Source organism: Alosa pseudoharengus, unplaced genomic scaffold (genome assembly GCF_046254945.1).
Source record: "Alosa pseudoharengus isolate Yale_2024_CS ecotype anadromous, Long Island Sound unplaced genomic scaffold, YU_APseudo_1.1 YU_APseudo_1.1_scf_21, whole genome shotgun sequence".
Lineage (NCBI taxonomy): Eukaryota > Metazoa > Chordata > Actinopteri > Clupeiformes > Clupeidae > Alosa > Alosa pseudoharengus.
Window position 1 is genome coordinate 20,791,169 of NW_027468674.1, and position 26,007 is coordinate 20,817,175.

The following is a 26,007-nucleotide window of genomic DNA, read 5'->3' on the forward strand; positions in this document are numbered from 1 at the left end:
CATAGTTCCGTACGATCGTAGCTAACAGGTTACATGACCAAGACAGTTTGACTGAATTATTTGTGACGAGGATTTTGTGGAGTGGAAAAGGTTAGTTATCGTATCGTAATCTCGACATCTCTATTTTTGCCTTGTGTGTCACGTTGAGTGGAGGATGTATTTAAAATAAGGTCAATGTTTGAAAAGTCAACCTATGCTAGCTATGTAACGTTAGCTCGTTCGCTAACAGTACCAAAATACATGATCGCTAAGATGACAGCTAACGTTAACTTGCGGGACGTGATACGCTATGCTTTTCTGAGGATTTATGCACCATAATCCAAGCTCTGTCTTCTCGATGAATGCCTTGATATGTTTCCTCCACGTGTCTAACTTGAGAAAGTGTCTGATATATAAGCGTTAACATCAACCGGATTCAGAAACCTCTTGGAGGAGACAAGGGTCTCCTTCTGCACGGAAGCTTGCTAGCCAGTCAGCTTACTTGTCTGGATGCAAAGCTTGGATATGGAGCTAACCCTACTTAAGATGTTAGGCGCAGTTGACATGAGATAGCTAGGATACTCTAACGAGGTTGTTCGAAGTCAGAGCTCTTATTTTAGACATTGCGTCAGTTTTTGGTAAATGAAAACAATCGCAATGATGTCTTGCAGGTGTTTCCAGCGACATGTCATTTATATTTGACTGGATCTACAAGGGATTTAGCGGTGTGCTCCAGTTTTTAGGTAAGTAAAGGCAGCTAACATGTTACCGTAGTTGTAACGGTAACGCTAGTAGCTTTGTGCATCACTTACAGAGCAGGTAGATGGTATATCAAAAGTGGCGATTCTAGAAACATTTTGATGGGGTGGCTGGGCTGGTGCACATAAAAATAGCACGTGAAAAGTAAAATACATATTAAAGCCTTAGATTCAACACTATTATGCGTGATTAATAGTTAAACTGCTTATTTTATGTAAAGAAGAATTGAAAATAGGCAATTTAACATGATGAAGTACCAAACTACAACACCCTTGTAACATCACGCATTGACTACTACAATGCAACCCTGACAAGCATCCCAAAGAAACTCATCCTATCGCCTCCAACTCATCCAAAAACTCTACAGTATTATCACCCGTTCAAAGTCCTCCCAGCATTTTACACCTCTCTTGATAGAGCTACACTGTCTCTCAACGGATCGACATTCAAAGTCCTCCATAACCTTTACCCTCCATATATCACAGAACTCCTAAAGACTTATAGGCCTACAGCCTCGTTCACTATGATCATCTACAGCTGATTATTGACAAACATCAGGCTCACCACAATGGGAGCAAAGGCCTTATACTATGCTGCATCCAAACTGTTGAACTCTCCTCACACATCCACACTGTTGACTCCATCTCACAATTCAAAACCGTTCTTAAAACCCACCTTTTTAAGTTAGTTTATGGACGTTGATGTGCCTTGATGTTGGACGTTGATGTTACTACTACCACTATATTTTTACATTTGTGTGTTGATATTATTATTTTCAATGTTGCTGTTTTTACTCTGTTACTCTGTAAACAATATCGATTTCCAAATAGCCTATTCACCAATCAGACTGCAGATGCATGTTTAAGCATGCGTGACAAAGAACACCAGAACGCACTAGGATCCTGCTATTCTGTGCATAGGCCTACTCCTCGTGCCTCCTTGAAGGTTCCGCTTCTCGTAGTGCCATTTGATATTAGGCTATATTCCTTTCAAACAGCGACAGCATTGTTGCAAATCAGACACACAGGCTCTGCATTTATGAAACTGTGTTTTTCCATTCCTCTTTATACTGTAGGCTCTACTTTTTGCTGTAAATGTCCTTCTTTAGACTTTATGACCAAGACATTTTCTCCCAGCTAACTCCTAGCGGTAGTTCGCTCCTCACTCTGCATGTAAATATTTCTTGTAGGCAAACGATAAACATTGTAGCTTAGGTTATGACAGGAGGAGGGGCAACCAAGTATTTAAGAATAAAAGTAAGGTAGACTATATTCAAAGTTCAATTAGAATAAATCAGGCTCCGTGTTAAATAGTCCATAATTGGCAAAAATAGCAGCTTTTAAATTCTCTGGCTAAGGAAAATACTGGCCCACAGCCAAAATTACCTGCCGAATCCCTGATATATAGGCTAAATATGCATGGATAGAACAACCTACAATTGAAGCAATTGGTTCTTAAGACATGCAGGACATGCATAGCATCGCAATACGTACCCATAGATATAGGATATAGACATAATTATATAAAAATAATTTGGCCAACATCAAATCAGTGTAAAACTCTTGTTTTGGCTAAGAAAACACTCTACTTGACAGTATCGACATAAGAGTGACATGATACTGTCATGAACACATGACACTGTCATGACACATGAAACCTAACCCTAACCCTAAACCTAACCCTAACTTGTTATGACAAAAACCGAATGTCACTTAATAACAGAAGCATTATGTCATAAACGTTTATGACTTGTTTATGACACATTCATGACAGTGTCATCATGTCACTCTTATGTCAACACTGTCAAGTAAAGTGTAACCAACAATTCTACTTTTTATGCTGACATGCCCAACTATCACATTGGGCCCCCCACCTGGCTCTGCCCCTGCATATTAGCTACATGAAAAAATGCATGTTTAGCTTGAGAACCGACCCAACATTGTATACTGTCTAAACTGAGTGTCTTCTCTATTCAATTCAATCAACGCTTAGGCTTATATAAGAAGTCTGGGAAGCTGGTGTTCTTGGGCTTGGACAATGCTGGGAAAACAACATTGTTGCACATGCTGAAGGATGACAGGCTTGGACAGCATGTGCCAACATTACATCCAAGTAAGAAAGATTTCTGATCCTAATTAGTGTATGAGGAACTACATTTATGATGTGAATCCTAAAGAGTAGTAAGATTTATCAGTTGCATTGCATCCTAGTGTTTTGATATATTCATAGCTCTAGAATTGCATATTGGTTGCTAATTTTGAAGCCTTTCCCCACAACACATTTATATGTTTATTGTTCATCCACTCCACTGTTTGTGTAGGTATCAAGTTCAAATGGTTGAGGGTTTGTTGTTGAATGTATTTTTTTTTCTTCTTGTAGCATCAGAAGAGTTGACAATTGCAGGAATGACATTCACCACATTTGATCTCGGTGGTCATGTGCAAGGTAAGATGGACTTCCTCATTTACAGTCCTAGACTAATGAGTACAATTCTAACATCTATCTTACCTAAAATATACAGTTATTTAGTCAGTTAAAATAGTCAGTTATTGTGCTGAAAGGTTGTTGGTATTTGAGCTCATGAGCAAAATAAATTACCTGCCTGAATGTACATGTTAATTCCTCACACTTCCGAATCAACATGTTGATCAGGTGGAATAGTATGACCTCGGCCCGAATCACATACAATGCATTTACATTTACTCATTTAGCATACGCTTTTATCCCCGGAGCAACTTGGGGTTAAGTGCCTTGCTCAAGGGCACAACGATGGAAACCGGGAATTGAACCTCCCATCCACCCCTCCAAGGGACCACAATGGAAATAATCCCCAGGGCTTAATTGTGTTATCCTGACCCTTTTATTTATGTGTGGCGGAACCTACTCCCTTATAGCCTGACTGTAAAAAGAGATTGCAACAATACAATTCAGTGAATCAGTACTTTGACAAATGTTAACAATTCCTGTGCTTGGCATTGTACCCATTATACTATATAACTATATATACTATATATAATATGTTAGCTAGGTATGCCGAGTTGGGGTGCAGCTTTGTTAGTTGGAGATTCTGCTGATTGTTAATGAGTCAGACTAGAATGTAGTGGTTCCAAAAGCATTGTTTTACTTCAGACCTATATAGAGAGGCCCTGATTTACTCGGTACCAAAGATCCTTAAGAACAGAATTCGAGATGACAGGTCTCTGTCTGTACCTAAGAGTTCTAAAAGACAAGTTCAAGCTGGGCTCTATGAAGCACCTAAAGACATTCAAATGTTATTGTGCCATAGAAATAAATTGAATGGAATTGCACTAAGATTCAGACACAGGCCCCCAATGTCAGCATAATCCTACCATTCTTTAACTCGTGCCATATTGCTCAATTAGTTCATTTTTCTCGATGCCCGTCTTTGCACATTATCTGTCATGGAATTTAAGGGACCATATGAATGCAGTTCTTTTGATAATGTTTTTTTATTATTATCTGGATTTTTTGTGGGTTTAACAGAGCAGACGTTTTGAATTGAATTATCTAACCTTAGTGAGCGATGTGTGTAAGCAGGCTTTAAGTGTCTTTGAAATGCACTGCAGTTATTCAACAATTTCTGCCTTGGATCTTGGGAACAGGGACACTTATGAGGGTGCGCTTCAGATATAAGGTCATTTGCCCTTTTACATTCTTCATCGGTGAACTCTGAGTCCTGAACGTGTCTTTTCTTCTTCAGCAAGAAGAGTGTGGAAAAACTATCTTCCTGCTGTTAATGGAGTGGTCTTTCTTGTGGACTGCGCGGATCATGAACGCTTGGCTGAGTCCAAAGTTGAACTTGATGTAAGTGCTTTAGAGCTGTAAAAAAAGTTGTTGAATGAGCTCAAATCTTCTCTCCAACCATGTACTGCAAGAGGTCAGAATAATTATCTTTAGAAGAAAAAAATCACATTGAGGCTTAAATCTGTCAACCCTCCCAAGGCTCTGCTGACGGATGAGACCATCTCGAACGTGCCCATCCTGATTCTAGGAAACAAGATTGACCGCCCCGAAGCCGTCAGCGAAGGCGGCCTCAGAGGGGCCTTTGCTCTCGATGGCCAGACCACAGGAAAGGTAGGATTGCTTTTCTTGTAATTTGTTATGGCTTTCACAGATAATGTCAGGACTTCAGTACAGTCACACCATTCCTTGGAATGGTGCTCTCAGGGGTTGACATGGAAACAGAGCTACATCTATGACCATGAACAGGGTTCGACATTAACGGTTGCCCTTGGCAACCAAATTGTGACAAGTGGCAACCTGCTCATCACCTGGTTGCCCCTGTGGCAACCACCTATTGTAGCCCACTTTTTTCTTGTATTTATTAATATGATTTTCATTACAGTAAATAAGTCAATGGTATTTGAGAATATGTAATTTGCATTTGGATTTGTTTACTACTTTCCCACTCTCAGGCATCATTGTTATATTTCCCACATGCGCAGGGTTGTGATACAGAAATGCATTTTTCACTCGCAATGGCAAAGCAGGTTAGGCTAATTTAACTAAACATGTTTAATTATTTCGATTTGCCATTAAAACTAATCAGACTTCATCTGTAAGCAACACTAACATTAAAGTGAAAAATGAAATAAAAGTGACGAGGACTCGCGGTGCTTAAAGTTCAGCCCCAGAGAAAAATCTTTGTCCAGGCATGGGAGGCTACAGTAAATAGCCTTCTCCGGAATCTTCGAAAGAGAATAAATAAATGACAGAATGAGTTCTCTTGTCTTAGGAAATACTTAGTTCAGGACGCAAGGACTGAATAAACACTGGTAATCGATGCAGCATAGAAGAGCTGCAAAGAGATTCGCCAAGGTCGCAACTAGGCGGGTTCTAGACGAGTCAATAGACAGTGCCATGCAGAAAATTAATGGCACCAAAGACGCAATTCTTTGCAGCCTCATGTTGTATGACTCCTTACGAAAAATATAACTATAGTATTCTAGCATTTTGATACAAAATATTATAGTAATGTTATAGGAACACTAAATAAAAATGCTTTTACTTTTTCCAGCATTTGGTGACAATATAGCTCAGCTAGGACTGATTCAAGAGCCACTTGGGGTGCACTCATCATAGACAAATGTAAAATCAGCTAATAGCAACGAAATTGTAAACTGTATTTGTATGTATGCATGTATGTGTATTACATGCCTTTTATCTCACCCTTAGGGAACGGTCTCGCTGAAAGAGCTGAATGTGCGCCCCCTGGAGGTCTTTATGTGCAGTGTGTTGAAGAAACAGGGCTACGGCGAGGGCTTTCGGTGGCTCTCCCAATACATTGACTGAGGGCTGGATAAACACCTGATTTCCCCTTCTGTACGTGTTTTTTTTTTCCCTGTGCACTCTTTTCACAGAGGGGAAATAGGTAAGGAGAATGACACCAAAATGGCGTCCCCTATCCTATTTGTTTTGATGGTGACCAAGAAACGATAGTGGTTTGTGCCCCAGTCTTAACCTGCTCTGGCTCACAACAGTTGCCTACCATAGCAGTTATCCTCTTTCATGTTCTAGTTGTATTCCTGACAAAGTTTTTTGGTATTTTGTTTTTGATCGACCAAAAGTGTTAACGTGACTGGTTCCCCAACACAGTTTACAAGTTTTATGGCCTAAGAAATGGCAAGCAGTATGATGACCTGTGCAGTATTTTTCAGATGGTAGATATGGTGGACCAAGTAGACCTCGTAGTCCAATTCATTATAAAAGTGATTGATGTGGTTGGGATTGTAAAAGCGGAAGGGTTAATGGCTGGAAATGGACACTACATAGTGGTTATTGTGATACAGGGACCATAGATGACGCAGTAGTTACAGAAGAAGCACTTTAAGAACTACTCAAGGCCAGTCCAGGTGATATTACAGAAACCCTTTATTGAAGTCACGATTTGTTGTCGAAATGTTTTAATGTCTAGACTAGAGTCAGGCATCCCGATGCCTGCCAGTTATAGATGCTGATAATTCCATTGTTCATTTGGGTCAGTTAAAAGACAGGGCACTATTCCTATTCTATGGACCAGATTAGAATTCTCCAGCGTGGATTGAAACTATTTGGCTCATGGATGAAGCTAACATTTCGTCATAGGTCTGAGGCAGAAGATTCAGTCTGTCGACGTGATGACCTTGGGATATGACCAGTTTTACTTTGCCGTAGGCGGTAGCATAGCTAGTACACGAGTCCAGTCATGCGAGGACATAACATCAGCACCATAATAATAACTTATAATTCTTACGTCCAACATCTTCCTATGTGGTATCAATGCTGATATGCTCATGACCAGAGTTCTGAAACATGTTGATAGTGTTTTCACTTATCTGCATATGTCCAATGGCAAGCCTGAAGCCATGGGGTCTCTGCTGGTAAGAGACTGTCCTATACTTCAGAGTGATGTGTGCTCCCTGTTGCATCATCATTCAAATGCTCAAAATTTTGTTGGAACCTTTGACCTGAAAACTTTCCCTGGATAATGTCAAAATGCTCCCTAACTCCCAATTGTGGCCGTATAATTTTGCCTTTTCAAGACGTCAAACTGGCAGTAAAATTGCAGTGTGGCGTCTGCACTTACATTTAGAATATTCCAGTCCAGGTGAAGATTATTTTTTGTGACATTTGGTTTTCACAGACACTTGAAGATAGTTATTTACTCAAATATGTCAACTTAAACATCCAGGGCTCTGGTCAAAGCACCCTCACATTTACGCTAAGAGTGAATTGTTCTTCAGAAGTCATCGCAGTTCTGCGCTGCTGTACGGTTAGCTGTTTGAGTGTTAATTTTTTTGTCTGTATGTATGAAATCTATTTAGGAGCGAAGGTTGGTTTTGAAATGTGAAAAAAAAAGTTTTACCTAGTGTATATGTCTTGTAGATATTGTTCATATTGTCTGATATATGAATTCCATATATAGTTAAGGGTTAAGCTTGACGTGCTGCAGGAACTTTTTGATTATCTGCTGTTATTTATCGAGATTGTTGTACAGCAGATTTGAGAGTATGCCTGCAGTGCAGAGTAACTTTGGCGGCTTGTTCGTCAGTGGTCCTTCAGCCATGATGTACCAGTTATTTATTGACACCATTGTAAATATTGTATTATGGGATATGAGTTTGTTTTTGAATTTGTTTCCTTTTTTGTTTTGGTTTTATTTATTTATTTATTTATTCAATTAATTAATTATTTATTTTATTTTACGGTTCATGTCATTGAACTGGTAGCAGATATCCATTAAAGCAGATTGTGATAAATATCATAAACCTATTTTAAACATCAAGTCGTCGTTGTCTGTTTAATTACTATATACCACTGTGGGTATAAAAAGTATAACTTGAGTCATTATTCATGTTGTCAGCAAGGCATTGAAGATGTGAGTGCTTAGAAAATTCTAAACCTAGCACTCATTCATTATACTTGCTCATTATTCCCAACATACAGCTGCTTGTGGCTAATGGAATCTTTCTGTAATAATCATCTACAGCAATTTCAAAGGCACAAGGAAGAGCAAGACTAGCATGTTGTGTTGGTTAATGATATTGGATTATCATTTTAAATAGAATTCATGATTGGAAAGGTTATCATGTGCTATGAATATCCTTGATGCTACACACATTATACAAAGTGTCACTACTACTGTTGATATCAAATGTAAGACTAGAAAATGTAATTTCGAGGAAATTACCAGTGCATGAAAATATAAACATACTGTATATTAACATAAAATGTAAAACAAACTTTTATTTGGAAACAGTTGGCAGGAGTCATAGTTGATAACAACTGACAGTTGAAATGTTAACAGTTAAATAGTTGAGTAGTTTAAATAGTTAAATTATTTAATAGTGAATTATTGTAGTGAGGACATTTATTTTGAAACAGTTGTGGGCAGAGGAAATAGTTGAACAGAATCTGTAGTCTTAAGAGAGCCAGATTGTATGCTTAAAGCCTGAGACAGAGTATATAGTTTAAAAGTTGAATGTAGAAAGTGTAATGGATGTTGATAGACAGAAAGTTGAATGGATGTTAATAGGCAGATTGTTTAATGGATGTTGGTGGATAGTTTAATGGGTGGATGAGTGAATGGTTTGAAGAGGATGAATGGATAGAAAGTTGGATGGAATGTTCCCTTATATCCTTGTAGAATGGAGAGACAGAGAGAGTTGGCCTAGTTGAGCAAAAAGCAGTTATACAGGTGCAATCAGTTTAACTGGCCCTTTGATGGGTCCTAGTTGAGCAGCTGGAAGTTGATACAGGTGCAAATCAAGTTAATTAGCCCATTGTGATGTCATCAGCCCAATGTTAAGTCTATGGGGAAAAATAAGCTTGTTTTTTATTAATATCTCAAAAAGTTTACAAAAGTGAAAAATACATTTCCCAAGTGTCCTTTTCAAGACCTACGTTACAAAGTTTGAACGAAGTTTCTACGTTAAACGGTTAAAGCTGAATTAGACGCAGAAATTTGGTGGGAAGAAGAAGACTTCGGATAACAGAACAGTGCATTTTCATGCACTGTAATAATGAGACTCTTGTAGTCTGCTTGCGGGGTGATGATTTCTGAGTGAAGTCCTTCTGTGCCAGCCTGAAGTGTTAAATAGGTTTGAGGAGAATGTAAATAAAGAAATGAACCTAGGGGTTAACACATGTGTACCGAGTTCGACCGTTCGCTGGGATTTGTTTTCATGCTAGTCGAATGTGACCGCTAATTAGCGTTTTAAGCTAGCCTTCGGGGCAGACGTAGGCCTACAGTAAAAAGTCATCGCTATTTCTATACCACTAACAAGGCTCAAAATAGCACCACACTTACACAGTAGCATAATGAGGGTCTCTAACATGTAAACTGAAGCATTGAGAACTTTGTAAGTGTACAGGCAGTTTATTAAAAAGAAACACATTAGTTCAAAGTCAAAGTCAGCTTTATTGTCAATTTCTTCACATGTTCCAGACATACAAAGAGATTGAAATTACGTTTCTCACTATCCCACGGTGGAGACAAGACATATTTTACCAATTTTAAGTCCACAGACAAACATAACATTCAAGTAAACAAAAAAGTAAGTAAATAAGTAAATAAGAGGGCACATATAATGAAAAAATAAGAGCAGCAAAATTTGGTTGAAATTGTGCATAGACAGTCAATAAAATAAAATACTAGTGCAAAGTCAGACCAATAAAAGGCTGAGGTAGTTCTGTTTGACCTAAGTAAGAAATAAAGTGGCATAGTGGTGCAAGTTATGTAAGAGCAGCAGAAGTGTTGTGTTTTCAGGACAACAACAACAAGTTGCAAAGTGTACAAGTGTGCAAGTGGAGTGGTGCAGGCGGCCATTGTGGGTCCAATGTCCAGGATGTTATGTAGCTGAGGGTGGAGGGGGGAGAGGAGGGAGAGAGTTCAGCATCCTAACAGCTTGGTGTATGAAGCTGTTGGTGAGTCTGGTAGTGCGGGAGCGCAGGCTTCTGTACCTCTTCCCAGAGGGCAGTAGATCAAACAGATTGTGAGCGGGGTGACTTGCATCACTCACAATTTTGGTCGCCTTGCGGGTGAGGTGGGTGGTGTAAATGTCCTTCAGGGAGGGGAGTGAAGCACCAATAATCCTTCCAGCTGTGTTCACTATGCGCTGCAGGGCTTTCCTGTTGTATTCAGTGCAGCTTCCGCCCCACACAGCGATACAGCTGGAGAGGATGCTCTCAATGGTGCCTCGGTAGAATGTGGTCATGATGGCTGGTGGAGCACTTGCTCGCCTGAGTTTCCGCAGGAAGTACAGGCGGCGCTGAGCTCTCTTCGCCAGTGATGCAGTGTTGGTGGTCCAGGAGAGGTCTTCACTGATGTGCACCCCCAGGAATTTGGTGCTGCTCGCTCTCTCCACCACAGCACCGTCGATGGTCAGTGGCAGGTGTTGGGTGTGACCTCTCCGGAAGTCAACAACAATCTCTTTGGTCTTGCTGACGTTCAGCAGGAGGTTGTTGTCCCTGCACCACGTGGTCAGATGGTCGACCTCCAACCTGTATTGAGTCTCGTCGCCCTTGGTGATGAGACCCACCAGAGTTGTGTCGTCAGCAAATTTCACTATGTGATTGTTGCTGTAGGTTGCAGTGCAGTCATGCGTCAGCAGGGTGAAGAGCAGCAGACTGAGCACGCAGCCTTGGGGGGCCCCTGTGCTCAGTGTGATGCTGCTTGAGGTATTGTTGCCAACACGTACTACTTGAGGCCTCTGACAGAGGAAGTCCAGTAGCCAGTTGCAGAGGTAGGTACTGAGTCCCAGTTTGTCAAGTTTGCAGATGAGTTGTTGTGGTATTATGGTGTTGAATGCAGAACTGAAGTCTATAAACAGCAATCTCACATATGAGTCTCTTTTTTCCAGAAAAAAATGACATGCAAGAATTACTTAATTTTATTTAGGTAACCATTTGCACTCAATTTAATTTAGCTACATCCAGCCATATAGATTTAGTTGAATTTGCTTAATATTTTCTTGCAATTTAAGCTAAACTAAATAGAGTAGTTACAACTAAATCAAGCCAAGCAAACTCCAATCAAATATTTTGAGTAAAAATTAGTATTAGGTAACCATTTGCACACAATTTAATTTAGCTACATCCAGCCATATATTTAGTTGAATTTGCTTAATATTCTCTAATGCAAGAATTACTTAATTTTTTTAGGTAACCATTTGCACTCAATTTAATTTAGCTACATCCAGCCATATAGATTTAGTTGAATTTGCTTAATATTCTCTAATGCAAGAATTACTTAATTTTTTTTAGGTAACCATTTGCACTCAATTTAATTTAGCTACATCCAGCCATATAGATTTAGTTGAATTTGCTTAATATTCTCTAATGCAAGAATTACTTAATTTTTTTTAGGTAACCATTTGCACTCAATTTAATTTAGCTACATCCAGCCATATATATTTAGTTGAATTTGCTTAATATTTGTATATAATTTCATTGGTAAAAATTAAGTTAAACTTCAAATTCAGGTTAAATAGTATTAACTTAAATCTCAAACAGAAATGGTATAACTGTCTTTATTAAAACAAATGTTCAACACAGAAACACACATATGAACACACATTGGGACCCTTTGCTTTAAAAAATAATAATTTTCCCGCTCTCAAACCAAAGCAAAAGCAAAGGCAGTAGTGCCAAAGAGAGAGAGTGTGTGCACCAAAAGAGAGAAAGAAAGATTCAATAAATGGTTGTGAACCTTTGACCAAAGCCAAACACCTTACCAGTGAGTGATTGTGTGTTTGTGTGTTTGTGTGTGCGTGCGTAAGTAAATGTGCTGAGATAGAATGAGAGAAAGAAAGTGAAAGAAAGAATGAGCGAGACAGTGAGAAAGAAAGAATGAGAGAAAGACAGTGAGAAAGAAAGAATGAGAGAAAGACAGTGAGAAAGAAAGAATGAGAGAAAGACAGTGAGAAAGAAAGGTTCACAACCATTTATTGAATCTTTCAAATCAAATCAATCATGACTGTGGCCCACTTGCCCATCTAATGATTTGGTTCTTAAGATTGAGAACCTTGGGTAGGAGCTTATCACCATCCATCTGAATGACAACTTTTTGCATGAATTTGTAATAGTATTGAAGAGTTCAACATTGATTCAATGTGTATATGACCCCTAGCTTCACCAAAGTCCTTTTAGGCAAGTCCCTGCACTCGGCAGCCATAATGCAATGCTTTTTTGGCACTCATCGGGCATCCTATTTGGCAGAAATGCGCGTGCGCAAGGCTTCACGACACCAACCTTACTCCAGCACAGAGTTCACAACACATGATTGGAGGATTTTTTGAGTGCTGTGTCTCCTCATTAGAAAGTCTCTGGCTTCACTGCACAGCCTTGTGCAACAGACCAAGGTTCCTCCAAAATGATGCCTCCATCCACAACGATGCCGATGTCCTCATGTTCCAAGGGGTGGTTTTCTCTTGACACCTCCTTGCCATGGATATCCTGTACAAAATTTAAAAAGCTGCTTTAGGATGACGCTTGAGAAAAGGTACGAGCTGGGAGCTGGCTTAAAGGTTTTTGGCTTAAAAATTGGCATAAAAATGCAATTTTTATTGCAATTTCAACATGCCCTTGGTTAGTGTTACTTACCATGTACATGTATGAGAGAATCATCATCTTCACCAAAATAAAGGCACGGGGTCTTGATGGCTGCCTCCCTCCTCAGATGTACAGTCTCTGTCTGTTCAGATACAGGGATATTAATTATTTTGTGAAAATACAATACTCACGTACTCACATAATCACGTCCCAACGAAGCAGCACAAGACTTAAATTCTGACAGGAATTGAGTATAACGACATCAGGCAAGGACATTTCTCAATACCTGTAACTAAAGAGGATAGAAACACATTTATAATATAAATATAAAGTATACATTTACGAAATATACTTATTTAATACATACACAAATGGTACTAGTTAATCAAACGATTTTGACACTTCATTTAATTGACATTTGACACATTATCTTACAATCTACCAACAATAGCTACACAGCCCTGCTTGTTGGTCTGACTGTCCCCTTGAAGGGAAAACATTTCGAATTTCAACACCATGGAACAAATAAAATGTTCAACCAATATCTGCTTAACAGGTGCGTAGCATCAGCCTGTCCAGATCTTGCACTGCTGTTGAGTTTGAGAAATGCCACCACCACCACCATGCATATTCAGCGCTGGCGATGACATTATTGAGAAAATAGTGGTACTCCATTACTGACAGAATAAATAAACACGTTTCTAAACCTAGCGTAAATGTGACTTTTGCCCAACATTGTCCGAGTTATGACCTGACCTAATCACTCACAAAACATGCGTCCTATTTCTTTCCTTTTTACATGTACCTTGGCCTGCATTCTGAGTCTCCAAACAAATGTATTTTGCAAACTCGGCATTGCACAAGTTAAGTGTCAGTTAACTCCACAGGGGTCGGTGAAAACGTGTTTGGTCTGCTGCATAACGTGTTCGGTTAGCTAACTAGCAACGTTAAGGTCAACCATATTTCAGGCAAGATCTGTGTTCCAATTCAGTTAGCAGCTAATGTTAATTGTACAAACTTGGGTCCACTGAGTTTCAACGACCTAAATTGTCTAACATTAAGGTATATATTCATTTTGAAGTTATTCAATCAATTACGTCGAGGAGGTAATAAAAGTAAACTTTAAGATGAACTTGTTAGCCCAGTTAACATTATATTGGAGTAGAACTGCTAGGTAAAGTTAACTTTAGCTAGCTTGCTAGACGATTTCTTAAATATTCAAGAAAACAGCTCTATCGTGTCAAATAAGGCAATTAAAGACACTCCAAATTTCTAATGGTAAACTGACTGTCAAATGACGTTTAATAATATACCACTTACCGTTAAGTCAAAAGCGAAGATTTCAAGTGCAGATCTCTTCAAGCCAACGGAACCGTTTGCAAAATGGAGGACAATCATCTTTTGGCAGCCAAATAAACGCATGCGCAGCACCGCCTCTGAAGCAAACCCCTTTTTTTCTTGCAGATATTACTTAACTGAAATTAGTTTTTTGTAAAACACAAACAAATCTGAAGCAAACCCCTTTTTTTCTTGCAGATATTACTTATCTGAAATGAGTTTTTGCAAAACACAAACAAATTGAGTATATAAATACAGTTTCATTTAAGAAAAAATTACTACATGTCAAAATCACTTTTTTCAGTGTGGGTGAGGGCTGGGTGGAGGGCAGAGCAGATTGCAGTTGTTAGTGGTATAAAAAAAACGATTTCTTTTTACTGTACGTGTGCCCCGAAGGCTAGCGTTAAACGCTAATTAGCGGTTTGCAATAAAACTGGTCACATTCGACTAGCATGAAAATAAATCCCAGCGAACGGTCGAACTCGGTACACATGTGTTATTAACCCCTAGGTTCATTTTGCGCCGGAATTGTCCTTTAACACTTCCAGACCCCATAGTTCAGAACCATCCCCGCCAGGACGAAGCTGAAGTTGGCCGCACATTCAGAATGCGGTGTAGTCAAGTTTCCTTTCTGTCAAATAAATCGGTTCATATTGCACTTGTTTGGGGGGGGGGGGGCAGATTTTGAAACTTTTCTGTTTCTTCTTTACATGAGCTAATAGTGATGGGGACGAGACCGCCTATGCCGAGTCCGAGTCAAGACCGAGTCTTTGAAGGGTCGAGACCGAATCTGTTGGTTTTCAAATACAGTCGAGTCCGAGTCAAGACTGAGTCTTTGAGGAAGCAAGTCCGAGTCGAGGCCGAGTCCTTTAGGAGTCGAGACCGAGTCGAGACCAAGACCATAAAAAAATGTTTTCATATTCATAATTTAATATCACCCCAGTTAATAATCAACCATTAGGCCTACAGACTAAGCTAGATTGGGAATTGTTTAGAGGAGCAGTCTTAACGTCTTAATATGGACTATGTTGACCTACAGACACTCACCGGCAGCAGAGCCATAGAGATAGATAAACGGCTCTGACGGCAGTATATTTGCATTGCACCATGGGATGTCATTTTCAAATAATGCCGGTCAACATTGCATTTTATTATTATTGTTGCTATGTGTTGTGTGTTTTTTTATATGAACATAAAACATGCGTTGGTCTCGAGGACTCGGTCTGAAATTACGAGTCCTTCTCCTCCCACTGTGGTCCGAGACCGAGTCAAGACCGAGTCTTTGAAGGAACGAGTCCGAGACGAGACCGAGAAAGCAGAAATTGGTCTCGAGACCGGACTCGAGTAGCCTACTACATCACTATGAGCTATATTTCATATTTTACAATTTATGCACTAAATTTGATACCCATTGCTCACACATTGCCGTGAGATATTACACCACATCCCGATACAGTCTCTGAGCTTTCATTTGACACCATGTATGGCCAATTTCGTCGTGAAAATTCACCCTTTTATTACAATTGAAATTCCATGAGCTGTTTTTCATATTCCACAATGTATGCACTAGATTTGATACCTATTGCCCACAGAACATTTGCCGTGAAATATTACACCACATCCCGATACTACCGTCTCACAGCGTTCATATGACACCCAGCATGCCAAATTTCGTCGTGGAAAATGGCCATTTTTCTTACATTTACATTACATGAACTATATTTCATATTCCACAGTACATGCACTAGATTTGATACCTATGGCCCATACATCATTTGCCGTGAAATACTGTATACACCACATCCCGATACAGTCTCTGTGCTTTCATATGACACCTTGCATGCCAAATTCCATCGTTGAAAATCACCCTTTTTCATAGATTTAATTTACATGAGCTATATTTCCACAATTTATGCACTAGATTTGATACCTATGGCCCATACATTATTTGCCGTGAAATATTACACCACATCCCGAAACTACAGTCTCTGAGCTTTCATATGACACCTTGCATGCCAAATTCCATCGTGGAAAATGGCCATTTTTCATAGATTTAATTTACATGAGCTATATTTCCACAATTTATGCACTAGATTTGATACCTATGGCCCATACATTATTTGCCGTGAAATATTACACCACATCCCGAAACTACAGTCTCTGAGCTTTCATATGACACCTTGCATGCCAAATTCCATCGTGGAAAATGGCCATTTTTCATAGATTTAATTTACATGAGCTATATTTCCACAATTTATGCACTAGATTTAATACCTATTCACACATAATTTGCCGTGAAATATTACACCACATCCCGAAACAGTCTTTGAGCTTTCATATGACCCCCTGCATGCCAAATTTCGTCGTGGAAAATGGCCATATTTTATAGATTTACTTTACATGAGCTATATTTCATATTTTACCATTTGTGCACTTGATTTGTTGCCTATTGCCCACACATCATTTGCCGTGAAATATTACACCACATCCCGAAACAGTCTCTGAGCTTTCATTTGACACCATGCATGGCCAATTTCGTCATGGAAATTCACCCTTTTATTACAATTGAAATTATATGAGCTGTTTTTCATATTTCACAAAGTATGCACTAGACTTGATACCTATTGCCCACACAACATTTGCCATGAGATATTACATCACATCCCGATACTACAGTCTCTGAGCTTTCATATGACACCCTGCATGCCAACTTTCGTCGTGGAAAATGGCCATATTTCATAGATTTAATTTATATGAGCTATATTTTGTATTTGACAATTTATGCACTAGATTTGATGCTTATTGCCCAAACATCATTTGCCGTGAAATATTACACCACATCCCGATACTACAGTCTCTGAGCTTTCATATGACACCCTGCATGCCAAATTTCGTCGTGGAAAATGGAAATTTTTGTCACATTTATATTACATGAGCTATATTTCATATTCCACAATTAATGCACAAGATTTAATACCTATTCACACATAATTTGCCGTGAAATATTACACCACATCCCGAAACTACAGTCTTTGAGCTTTCATATGACCCCCTGCATGCCAAATTTCGTCGTGGAAAATGGCCATATTTTATAGATTTACTTTACATGAGCTATATTTCATATTTTACCATTTGTGCACTTAATTTGATGCCTATTGCCCACACATCATTTGCCGTGAAATATTACACCACATCCCGAAACAGTCTCTGAGCTTTCATTTGACACCATGCATGGCCAATTTCGTCGTGGAAATTCACCCTTTTATTACAATTATATGAGCTGTTTTTCATATTCCACAAAGTATGCACTAGACTTGATACCTATTGCCCACACAACATTTGCCGTGAGATATTACATCACATCCCGATACTGCAGTCTCTGACCTTTCATATGACACCCTGCATGCCAAATTTCGTAGTGGAAAATGGCCATATTTTATAGATTTACTTTACATGAGCTATATTTCATATTTTACTTAATACCTATTGCAGCACACATAGAATTTGTGAGATTTTTTAAGTAGTGCAAAGTCTGTTGTATCTGGATGTGCTGTATGTCACTAGCCTGGCGGGCCATCCTCTGGAATCGAATCATTCATATGCTTAATCCAAGGGGCGGGCAGAGAATTGTCTTTCAAACTGCCTAGGCATGCAATAGGCCAGCGCTAAAATTAATTTGCCGCCGCTAGGGTGCGTCTAGATTTCTAGGCTAGTATGTCACGCCAAATAGGGATCAAATCTGCATAAATCGTAAAACATGAAATATAGCTCATAGAATTTCAATTGTAATGAAATGGGGATTTTCCATGACGGAATTGGCCATGGTGGCAAATGAAAGCTGAGAGACTGTAGTATCGGGATATGGTGTAATTTCTCAAGGCAAATGATGTATGGACAATAGGTATCAAATCTAGTGAATAAATGGTAAAATATGAAATATAGCTCATATGAATTACATGTATAAAAAAATGGCCATTTTCCACGATAGAATTTGGCATGCAGGGTGTCAAATGAAAGCTCAGAGACTGTAGTATCGGGATGTGGTGTAATATTTCACGGCAAATGATGTTTGGGCAATAGGCATCAAATCTAGTGCATACTTTGTGGAATATGAAAAACAGCTCATGTAATTTCAATTGTAATAAAAGGGTGAATTTCCACGACGAAATTGGCCATGCATGGTGTCAAATGAAAGCTCAGAGACTGTAGTTTCGGGATGTGGTGTAATATTTTACGGCAAATGATGTGTGGGCAATAGGCAACAAATCAAGTGCACAAATGGGAAAATATGAAATATAGCTCATGTAAAGTAAATCTATAAAATATGCCCATTTTCCACGACGAAATTGGCCATGCATGGTGTCAAATGAAAGCTCAGAGACTGTAGTATCTGGATGTGGTGTAATATTTCACGGCAAATGATGTGTGGGCAATAGGTATCAAATCTAGTGCATAAATTGTGGAATATGAAATATAGTTCATGTAATTTAAATGTAAGAAAAATGGCCATTTTCCACAACGAAATTTGGCATGCTGGGTGTCATATGAACGCTGTGAGACGGTAGTATCAGGATGTGGTGTAATATTTCACGGCAAATGTTGTGTGAGCAATAGGTATCAAATCTAGTGCATAAATTGTAAAATATGAAATATAGCTCATGCAAGTTAAATCTATGGAAAATGGCCATTTTCCACGATGAAATTTGGCATGCAGGGGGTCACATGAAAGCTCCGAAACTGTAGTTTCGGGATGTGGTGTAATATTTCACGACAAATAATGTATGGGCCATAGGTATCAAATCTAGTGCATAAATTGTGGAATATGAAATATAGCTCATGTAAATTAATTTATGAAATATGCCCATTTTCCACGACGAAATTGGCCATGCATGGTGTCAAATGAAAGCTCAGAGACTGTAGTATCTGGATGTGGTGTAATATTTCACGGCAAATGTTGTGTGGGCAATAGGTATCAAGTCTAGTGCATATATTGTGGAATATGAAAAACAGCTCATGGAATTTCAATTGTAATAAAAGGGTGAATTATCACGACGAAATTGGCCATACATGGTGGCAAATGAAAGCTGAGAGACTGTAGTATCAGGATATGGTGTAATTTCTCAAGGCAAATGATGTATGGACAATAGGTATCAAATCTAGTGAATAAATGGTAAAATATGAAATATAGCTCATATGAATTACATGTATAAAAAAATGGCCATTTTCCACGATAGAATTTGGCATGCAGGGTGTCAAATGAAAGCTCAGAGACTGTAGTATCGGGATGTGGTGTAATATTTCACGGCAAATGATGTTTGGGCAATAGGCATCAAATCTAGTGCATACTTTGTGGAATATGAAAAACAGCTCATGTAATTTCAATTGTAATAAAAGGGTGAATTTCCACGACGAAATTGGCCATGCATGGTGTCAAATGAAAGCTCAGAGACTGTAGTTTCGGGATGTGGTGTAATATTTTACGGCAAATGATGTGTGGGCAATAGGCAACAAATCAAGTGCACAAATGGGAAAATATGAAATATAGCTCATGTAAAGTAAATCTATAAAATATGCCCATTTTCCACGACGAAATTGGCCATGCATGGTGTCAAATGAAAGCTCAGAGACTGTAGTATCTGGATGTGGTGTAATATTTCACGGCAAATGATGTGTGGGCAATAGGTATCAAATCTAGTGCATAAATTGTGGAATATGAAATATAGTTCATGTCATTTAAATGTAAGAAAAATGGCCATTTTCCACAACGAAATGTGGCATGCTGGGTGTCATATGAACGCTGTGAGACGGTAGTATCAGGATGTGGTGTAATATTTCACGGCAAATGATGTGTGGGCAATAGGTATCAAATCTAGTGCATAAATTGTGGAATATGAAATATAGTTCATGTCATTTAAATGTAAGAAAAATGGCCATTTTCCACAACGAAATTTGGCATGCTGGGTGTCATATGAATGCTGTGAGACGGTAGTATCGGGATGTGGTGTAATATTTCACGGCAAATGTTGTGTGAGCAATCTAGTGCATAAATTGTAAAATATGAAATATAGCTCATGCAAGTTAAATCTATGGAAAATGGCCATTTTCCACGATGAAATTTGGCATGCAGGGGGTCACATGAAAGCTCCTAGACTGTAGTTTCGGGATGTGGTGTAATATTTCACGACAAATAATGTATGGGCCATAGGTATCAAATCTAGTGCATAAATTGTGGAATATGAAATATAGCTCATGTAAATTAATTTATGAAATATGCCCATTTTCCACGACGAAATTGGCCATGCATGGTGTCAAATGAAAGCTCAGAGACTGTAGTATCTGGATGTGGTGTAATATTTTACGGCAAATGTTGTGTGGGCAATAGGTATCAAGTCTAGTGCATATATTGTAAAATATGAAATATAGCTCATGTAAAGAAGAAACAGAAAAGCTGTTGCCCCCCCCCCCCCTCCCCCCCAATATGAACCGATTTATTTGACAGAAAGCATGTTGTATCATTTACTTAAAGATTGGTCGACAATGGAGTCACCAGAAAAAAAGGCTTTTATTCGTCTGTGAGGAGTAGCCTACATGTTCGTCTGCTACTAGGCAAATGACAGTGTCATCGCGTATTTGCAGTCAGCACTGCCCCCTGTCGGTAGAAAATTGCAATATTTAAGGTGGAATGGAAACGACTACACCGCATTCTGAATGTGCGGCCAACTTCAGCTTCGTCCCGCAAGGCCTTCCTGCTCTCCACCTCGCCCAGTTCTCTTTGTAACGTGTCTGTGGGGAATTCAGACCAGACTCAGTCAAGAACCCACAGAGAAGCTACAAACATATGCTGAAAAAGATAGTGATGAGGAAAGACATAGCCTATTGATGTCTATCTCAAAATGATTAACTTGTGAAAATGTCATATCACTTCATCTGAAAACTTCTGGACTCAATTTGAAGTGTTTGTCCAGACAGCCTGTGAGAGATTGAAACTATCTGACAAAGGTGTTGCCATCTCAATCTCAAACATGCAGAGTCGCTGTCCTCAGCATACCTCCATATCTCCCTTTCCATGGCTACAATATTGACATGAGGATGAGGATTCAGGGCAACACAATCATTCATTCTTATTGTGCAGATACACAAACTATCTTCCAATTTTGACATTGAGCGATAAGGGAGGGGGTGCCTAAAATATAGTAAACCTCAAGTGGGGTGATTGAATTAAGATCCAATCTTGCGATGAAATTGCATTCCACGACAATGTCATTGTCACAAATGTTGCACAAGAGGCAAGATTTACACAGAGGTTATGACATTAAATTATTATTGTTATGTTGTTGTTTTAAATAACTATTGAGTGACTGTGTCCAATTGTGTCTAATTCTGAAGTGAAGCTGTTATATTCTCCTTCACCACTGGGAGGCACTCTAAGAGCAAACTCCCACACTGACAGAGTTGCGGAGATGTCAGAGCAGTTTAAATATGTGTTCGCAGGCCCTAATGCACTTGCAAATTGCGGCGTGATGGGGATAAATCTTCCAGCAGTTCGGTGTTCCTCCGCAGAACGGCATGGTATGTCATCCAGAGTTGTAACAAATGTGGGAGGAGAGCTTTAAGCAGAGCTGTTATTAATAGCGAATCTCTAGGGCAGATTTAATCATGTGCTCCTGAGGCAAAGGATGTGTGGTTCTCTGCGGGTAGTTCAACTGAGCTCATCTCAAAATCAGAAGAACAAGAAAGTAGTCTGGGAAAGGAAGGTGGTAGACATTGAAAAATACCTTCAAAAATATATTTTAAATGGGCTTTGATAAGAGTCTCCAATGTGAACCTTCACTGCCAAATATCTGTGTATCCTTGGATTGCATGGATTCTCAAGTGGAGATGAGACAAATCCCTTAAAGGTGATGGTACAATATATAGTTTCTATGGTGAAAGGGGATTTCTGCTGGGCAAAGAAGACAGTGTTTTACAGTTTCCTGCATGCATGTAATTCATTTAGATTGACAACATAAGTTGCTTTTCTCCCATCATATTTAGGAACACTGTGTTTTCAGCATTGATTTAAGAACATTATATTTTTGACTATTCAAACTTTTATGTAAAAACCTTTATAAGGTTTTTAAATCTTGCATAGTGCTAACTGCATTGAATGAATAGTTGGTGACATGTCTGGTGTTTCTGCGGTAACATGCTTTGCACCTTAGAACCATCCAAGAGAGAACACGGGTTGTCAATGGTTCCAGAACTAATTTATTATCAAATATCAAATACAGTGAAAATATTACATGTTTCAGTCATGAGCTGAAAGAATAAACATTAAATACATCACATTCTTTGTGTAATTCATATGAGGTGGATATAGGTCTAGATAGACTGTACTGTAAAACCAAGAAAACTAAACACTTTTACCCAAACCTAGACTCGTGTACATGATTGAGGTTGGACTTTGAATTTGTTTGCTAGGTGGACTTAAATGAGCATGACAATTGTTGAAGTCTGGTAAAGTCTAGCACCTCACTGTTGCACAGTAAGTATAGATATCTATGATTCAAATTCTGAAACGGACATGACAGAAGTGAGTCTTCTGTAGCAAGTGAGCTTAATCTTTGAAATTGAAATGTTGAAGGGGTGATGTGCATGGACATCTGTGGTTTTACAGCACAGTTAACTGTGACAAGCTTCTATGGACAGTGCTTCAGCATTATATTTCTTGGTAAATGTCCCCTCTAAGAGAGCAAAAAAAAAAAAAAAAACCTTCTGAGCCTTGGTGGCTTCACTGAAGTTCTATTTTTGATTCCTCGGCCACTCCGAAGCCCTGGGAGCTCCGTGGCTGAAATGACTGAATCCTTTTGTAAATGTGTGCAGGATTTCACAATCGACACTTCCTTATCTCTCCCTTACAGCACCTCTGGGGGACTAAAGCATGACTGAAACGTTGCTCTGAAGAATCGCTGACTGAGTTGGATGCAAAACGCAGTGCTTGCCAACCCAATTGATTCTAATACATATAGTCTTTTTTTAAAACGTCGGTTCTGACCAGAAGAAATACTCTGCATTGATATAGTGGATTTTTCTACTTCTGGAAGGATAGTGATCTCAGTTTCATTACAAAATTAACCAGACACATATGACTATGCATACATATTTATATATAGCATTTCCCCGGGACGATTTATTCCTACTTAAAACTATCAGTAATATACAGTATATCTCGTTGTATTTGTCCACACATTGCGTTTTTTAAAATGCCAAATTCTGTAGAAACGGATCACATATCAACACATTTCCATACTTCCAGGACGTCCTTCGCTTTGACTGTCCATCTGAATTTGGCAGAGGGTAGGACATGGCATGTGTGTGTGTGTGTGTAAGAACTCTGAGGCTTCTGCCCAGATAACAGACGACTGTGGACACGACTCTGGACACGACTGGGACCCTGTCTTGGCCAGGTGCCCCATCGTCTCTTATCTGGGTGTCTTATTGGGAATAAAGTGCTCAGCCTGTAGAAATACATTCTTGTTCACCAACATGCAATTACTAAAAACAACCAAATATCTACGCCTACCTATGTATCTCGCCAATGATGTATCTCGAGAATGAACAAATGACGACAACTTATTTGTTCTTTTTTTTGTTTTTAGAAAACCAAAATTCCAACAGCGAGGTTTCAAGTACCGTACACAGTTTATGAGACAACAGAAAGAAAATACACAGGTAACACGCTGAAAAAACTGAAACAAAGCGTGGCACATTCATCATTAATGAGAACTCCTTGGGCAGTTCCTTAAAGGGAGATGAGAATATGATTATTTTTTAAAATTTCACTTTTTCTTGAAGGGGATGAAACAGCATATATATACTTCTACTTAATATTTTCAGAACACACGCAAACCAACTCATAAGTAGCTTAGAAACGTAATCTCGTCAATAGTCACCAGTAAAGAAATAAAAACAAAATAAAAGGTCTGAATCTATTCGCTTCAGTGGTCAGTGCTATGTGCGCTCATGAGTGTATGAAAGAAAGAGCTGTAATTTGTAAGATTACAGAATGATGTCTCTTTGAACATCTGAGCAGCCACATCAGGGGACGAGTCTAAGACATCTATCAGAGCATGTGCTCTCAGCACACTTAGCCAATCTCCATCTATCTGCAGTGCTGAATCGCACCCCAAAGCAAGAGTTATTTCGGTAGCAGTTAGCTTCATGCATCATTGCTGTGGGATTTGGGCTTGCCAGTTTCATTTTTCTTCTTTTTTCCTCTCTAGCCCTCCCCCCTCTCCCTCCTCCCAAAGTTAAAAGGGAAAAAAACGCATCAAAGCTGTTCGAGTGAGGCCAATCCGATTCTGGTTTGTGTTCACACTTAGAAGTAACACTGTGATGCCATACGGGAGGTTGTTTTTATTGCATTGCCAATGTCACGTTTAGTCATTGCTGAATGGCATTAGACCCAACTCTTAACTCGTACCATCCTTCCCAGGGACTGATGGGGTTATTGTGCTGTATTTACACGAGTCATGAAGTCAGTCGCTAGACTGGCAGGTGGTGCATGTTCGTTAGTGTACGCGGAGGGCTATGACAACAAGGTGGCTAAGACCTCCCCAGACCGAGACTACTCGCCATTAGACTGCAGCCATTTTTGTACATTGATGTCAACTGTGGCGCCAGTTTTTGTGTAACGAGAGCACAGCAACTAACTTCTCTGGTGGCCCAGCAGAACAGAATAAGACATGGAATAAAGCGTTGAACACATGGACATAAAGGACAAGATCTGCTCTTTCTGTGTTCCCTATAGACCCTTCCAGTAAATTGGTAGTGTGAGGTTCCACTGGGGTTTCAGGGAGGGGAGGGCAGGGGGAGAACTGTGTATGTGGGGATGAGCATGACTGAGGGGTATGGGGGTGGAGGTAGGGTGGAGGGGGAGAGAGGGGGATGCTACAACTGAACCACAGGTGCTCTTGGCTGGGTCCAGCGCGGGCCGTCTACCAGATGTAGCCTCCGTCGTCGGCCTCCACCCTCTCCTCCTCTTCCTCCTCCTCGGCCTCCTCGCCGGTCTCCTCAGCCTCCTTCTCCTCCTCGTCGTCCCAGCCCACGCCGCTGCCGAAGTCCCCGGAGTAGCCGGCCACCTCGTCTGTGGAGAGGAGAAAGACAAAGGGGTGGCAGGGCAGACAAAGACCACTTACACACCTGCACAAGCCTCAGTGTACAGTCTTCTTCCTTTAGTTCTAACACTGCACAGCTATTTGCAAACAAAATATGGTTGACATGCATATAAGCCTCCATATTCTATTTTAAAAAAACATATCCAAATTCAATCTGGTCTAAAAATACTTTGTTGTGTACTACTACAAACCAGGCATCGACATCACTCGATTAGGGACAAGTGTTCCTAATAAATGGCTGGAATTGAATGGAAACAGAATTGCTCTGGGACTCTGTCTCATGGTGGTGGTCGTAGATTTGTGTGGTGGCTACGTTGTCTTGACCAAAGCCAAATCAGCGTCATGTGTTTGTGTTCTACTGTGGAGCACTGCAGTTGGTCAGAGGACACCGTTTCTGCCACCCTCACCCTTGCCACCGGGTTGCCATGGTTTCGGAATTTATGTGACCCTTACCACAGTCCGGGTTGCCATGGATTCGGGAGCCCATCAGTTCCCCGCCGTGTTGGTCCACGCACCAGCACTCGCCCCTGGACTGGTCACACTGCACTTTGCGGTAGTAGCCATCTTCGTCACAACTGGGGATGTACATGCCTGACAAAGCAAACAAACGCACATAGATGCAAATGAAAACGCACGCACACACACACACACACACACACACACACACACACACACACACACACACACACACCTAAACATGGAAAAATCATGAATACATTCACAA

General features: G+C 39.7%; 2 protein-coding genes and 1 long non-coding RNA gene across 3 annotated transcripts in view; 1 reads left to right on the forward strand and 2 right to left on the reverse strand.

Moving 5' to 3' along the window:
- Positions 1 to 8,023, forward strand: sar1aa (secretion associated, Ras related GTPase 1Aa). Its single transcript, XM_076298124.1, has 7 exons — positions 1 to 90; positions 651 to 722; positions 2,731 to 2,850; positions 3,118 to 3,183; positions 4,460 to 4,563; positions 4,702 to 4,833; positions 5,935 to 8,023. The coding sequence occupies exons 2-7, from the start codon at positions 665 to 667 to the stop codon at positions 6,049 to 6,051; spliced, it is 597 nt and encodes a 198-aa protein (XP_076154239.1). The 5' UTR covers positions 1 to 90; positions 651 to 664; the 3' UTR covers positions 6,052 to 8,023.
- A 3,731-nt stretch (positions 8,024 to 11,754) lies between these two features.
- Positions 11,755 to 12,963, reverse strand: LOC143138479 (uncharacterized). The gene is made up of 2 exons (XR_012990229.1): positions 12,841 to 12,963; positions 11,755 to 12,693 (listed from the first exon to the last, which is right to left on the reverse strand). It is a non-coding gene; the product is annotated as an uncharacterized LOC143138479 (long non-coding RNA).
- A 9,421-nt stretch (positions 12,964 to 22,384) lies between these two features.
- Positions 22,385 to 26,007, reverse strand: part of LOC143137798 (testican-2) — a 37,253-nt gene continuing 33,630 nt past the window's right edge. The window contains exons 9-10 of the mRNA XM_076298125.1: positions 25,737 to 25,874; positions 22,385 to 25,252 (exon numbers count right to left, since the gene is read on the reverse strand). Of these exons, the coding sequence (XP_076154240.1) occupies positions 25,104 to 25,252; positions 25,737 to 25,874 (287 nt within the window). The 3' untranslated portion in view covers positions 22,385 to 25,103. The remainder of the gene's footprint in view (positions 25,253 to 25,736; positions 25,875 to 26,007) is intronic.

What these genes read in the sequence shown, in the direction of transcription:
- sar1aa (XM_076298124.1), top strand. Translation starts at nt 665, where the DNA reads ATGTCATTTATATTTGACTGGATCTACAAGGGATTTAGCGGTGTGCTC. An exon ending in TGTGCCAACATTACATCCAA is followed by an intron (nt 2,851 to 3,117) that starts GTAAGAAAGATT and finishes TTCTTCTTGTAG; the next exon opens with CATCAGAAGAGTTGACAATT. An exon ending in AGTCCAAAGTTGAACTTGAT is followed by an intron (nt 4,564 to 4,701) that starts GTAAGTGCTTTA and finishes AACCCTCCCAAG; the next exon opens with GCTCTGCTGACGGATGAGAC.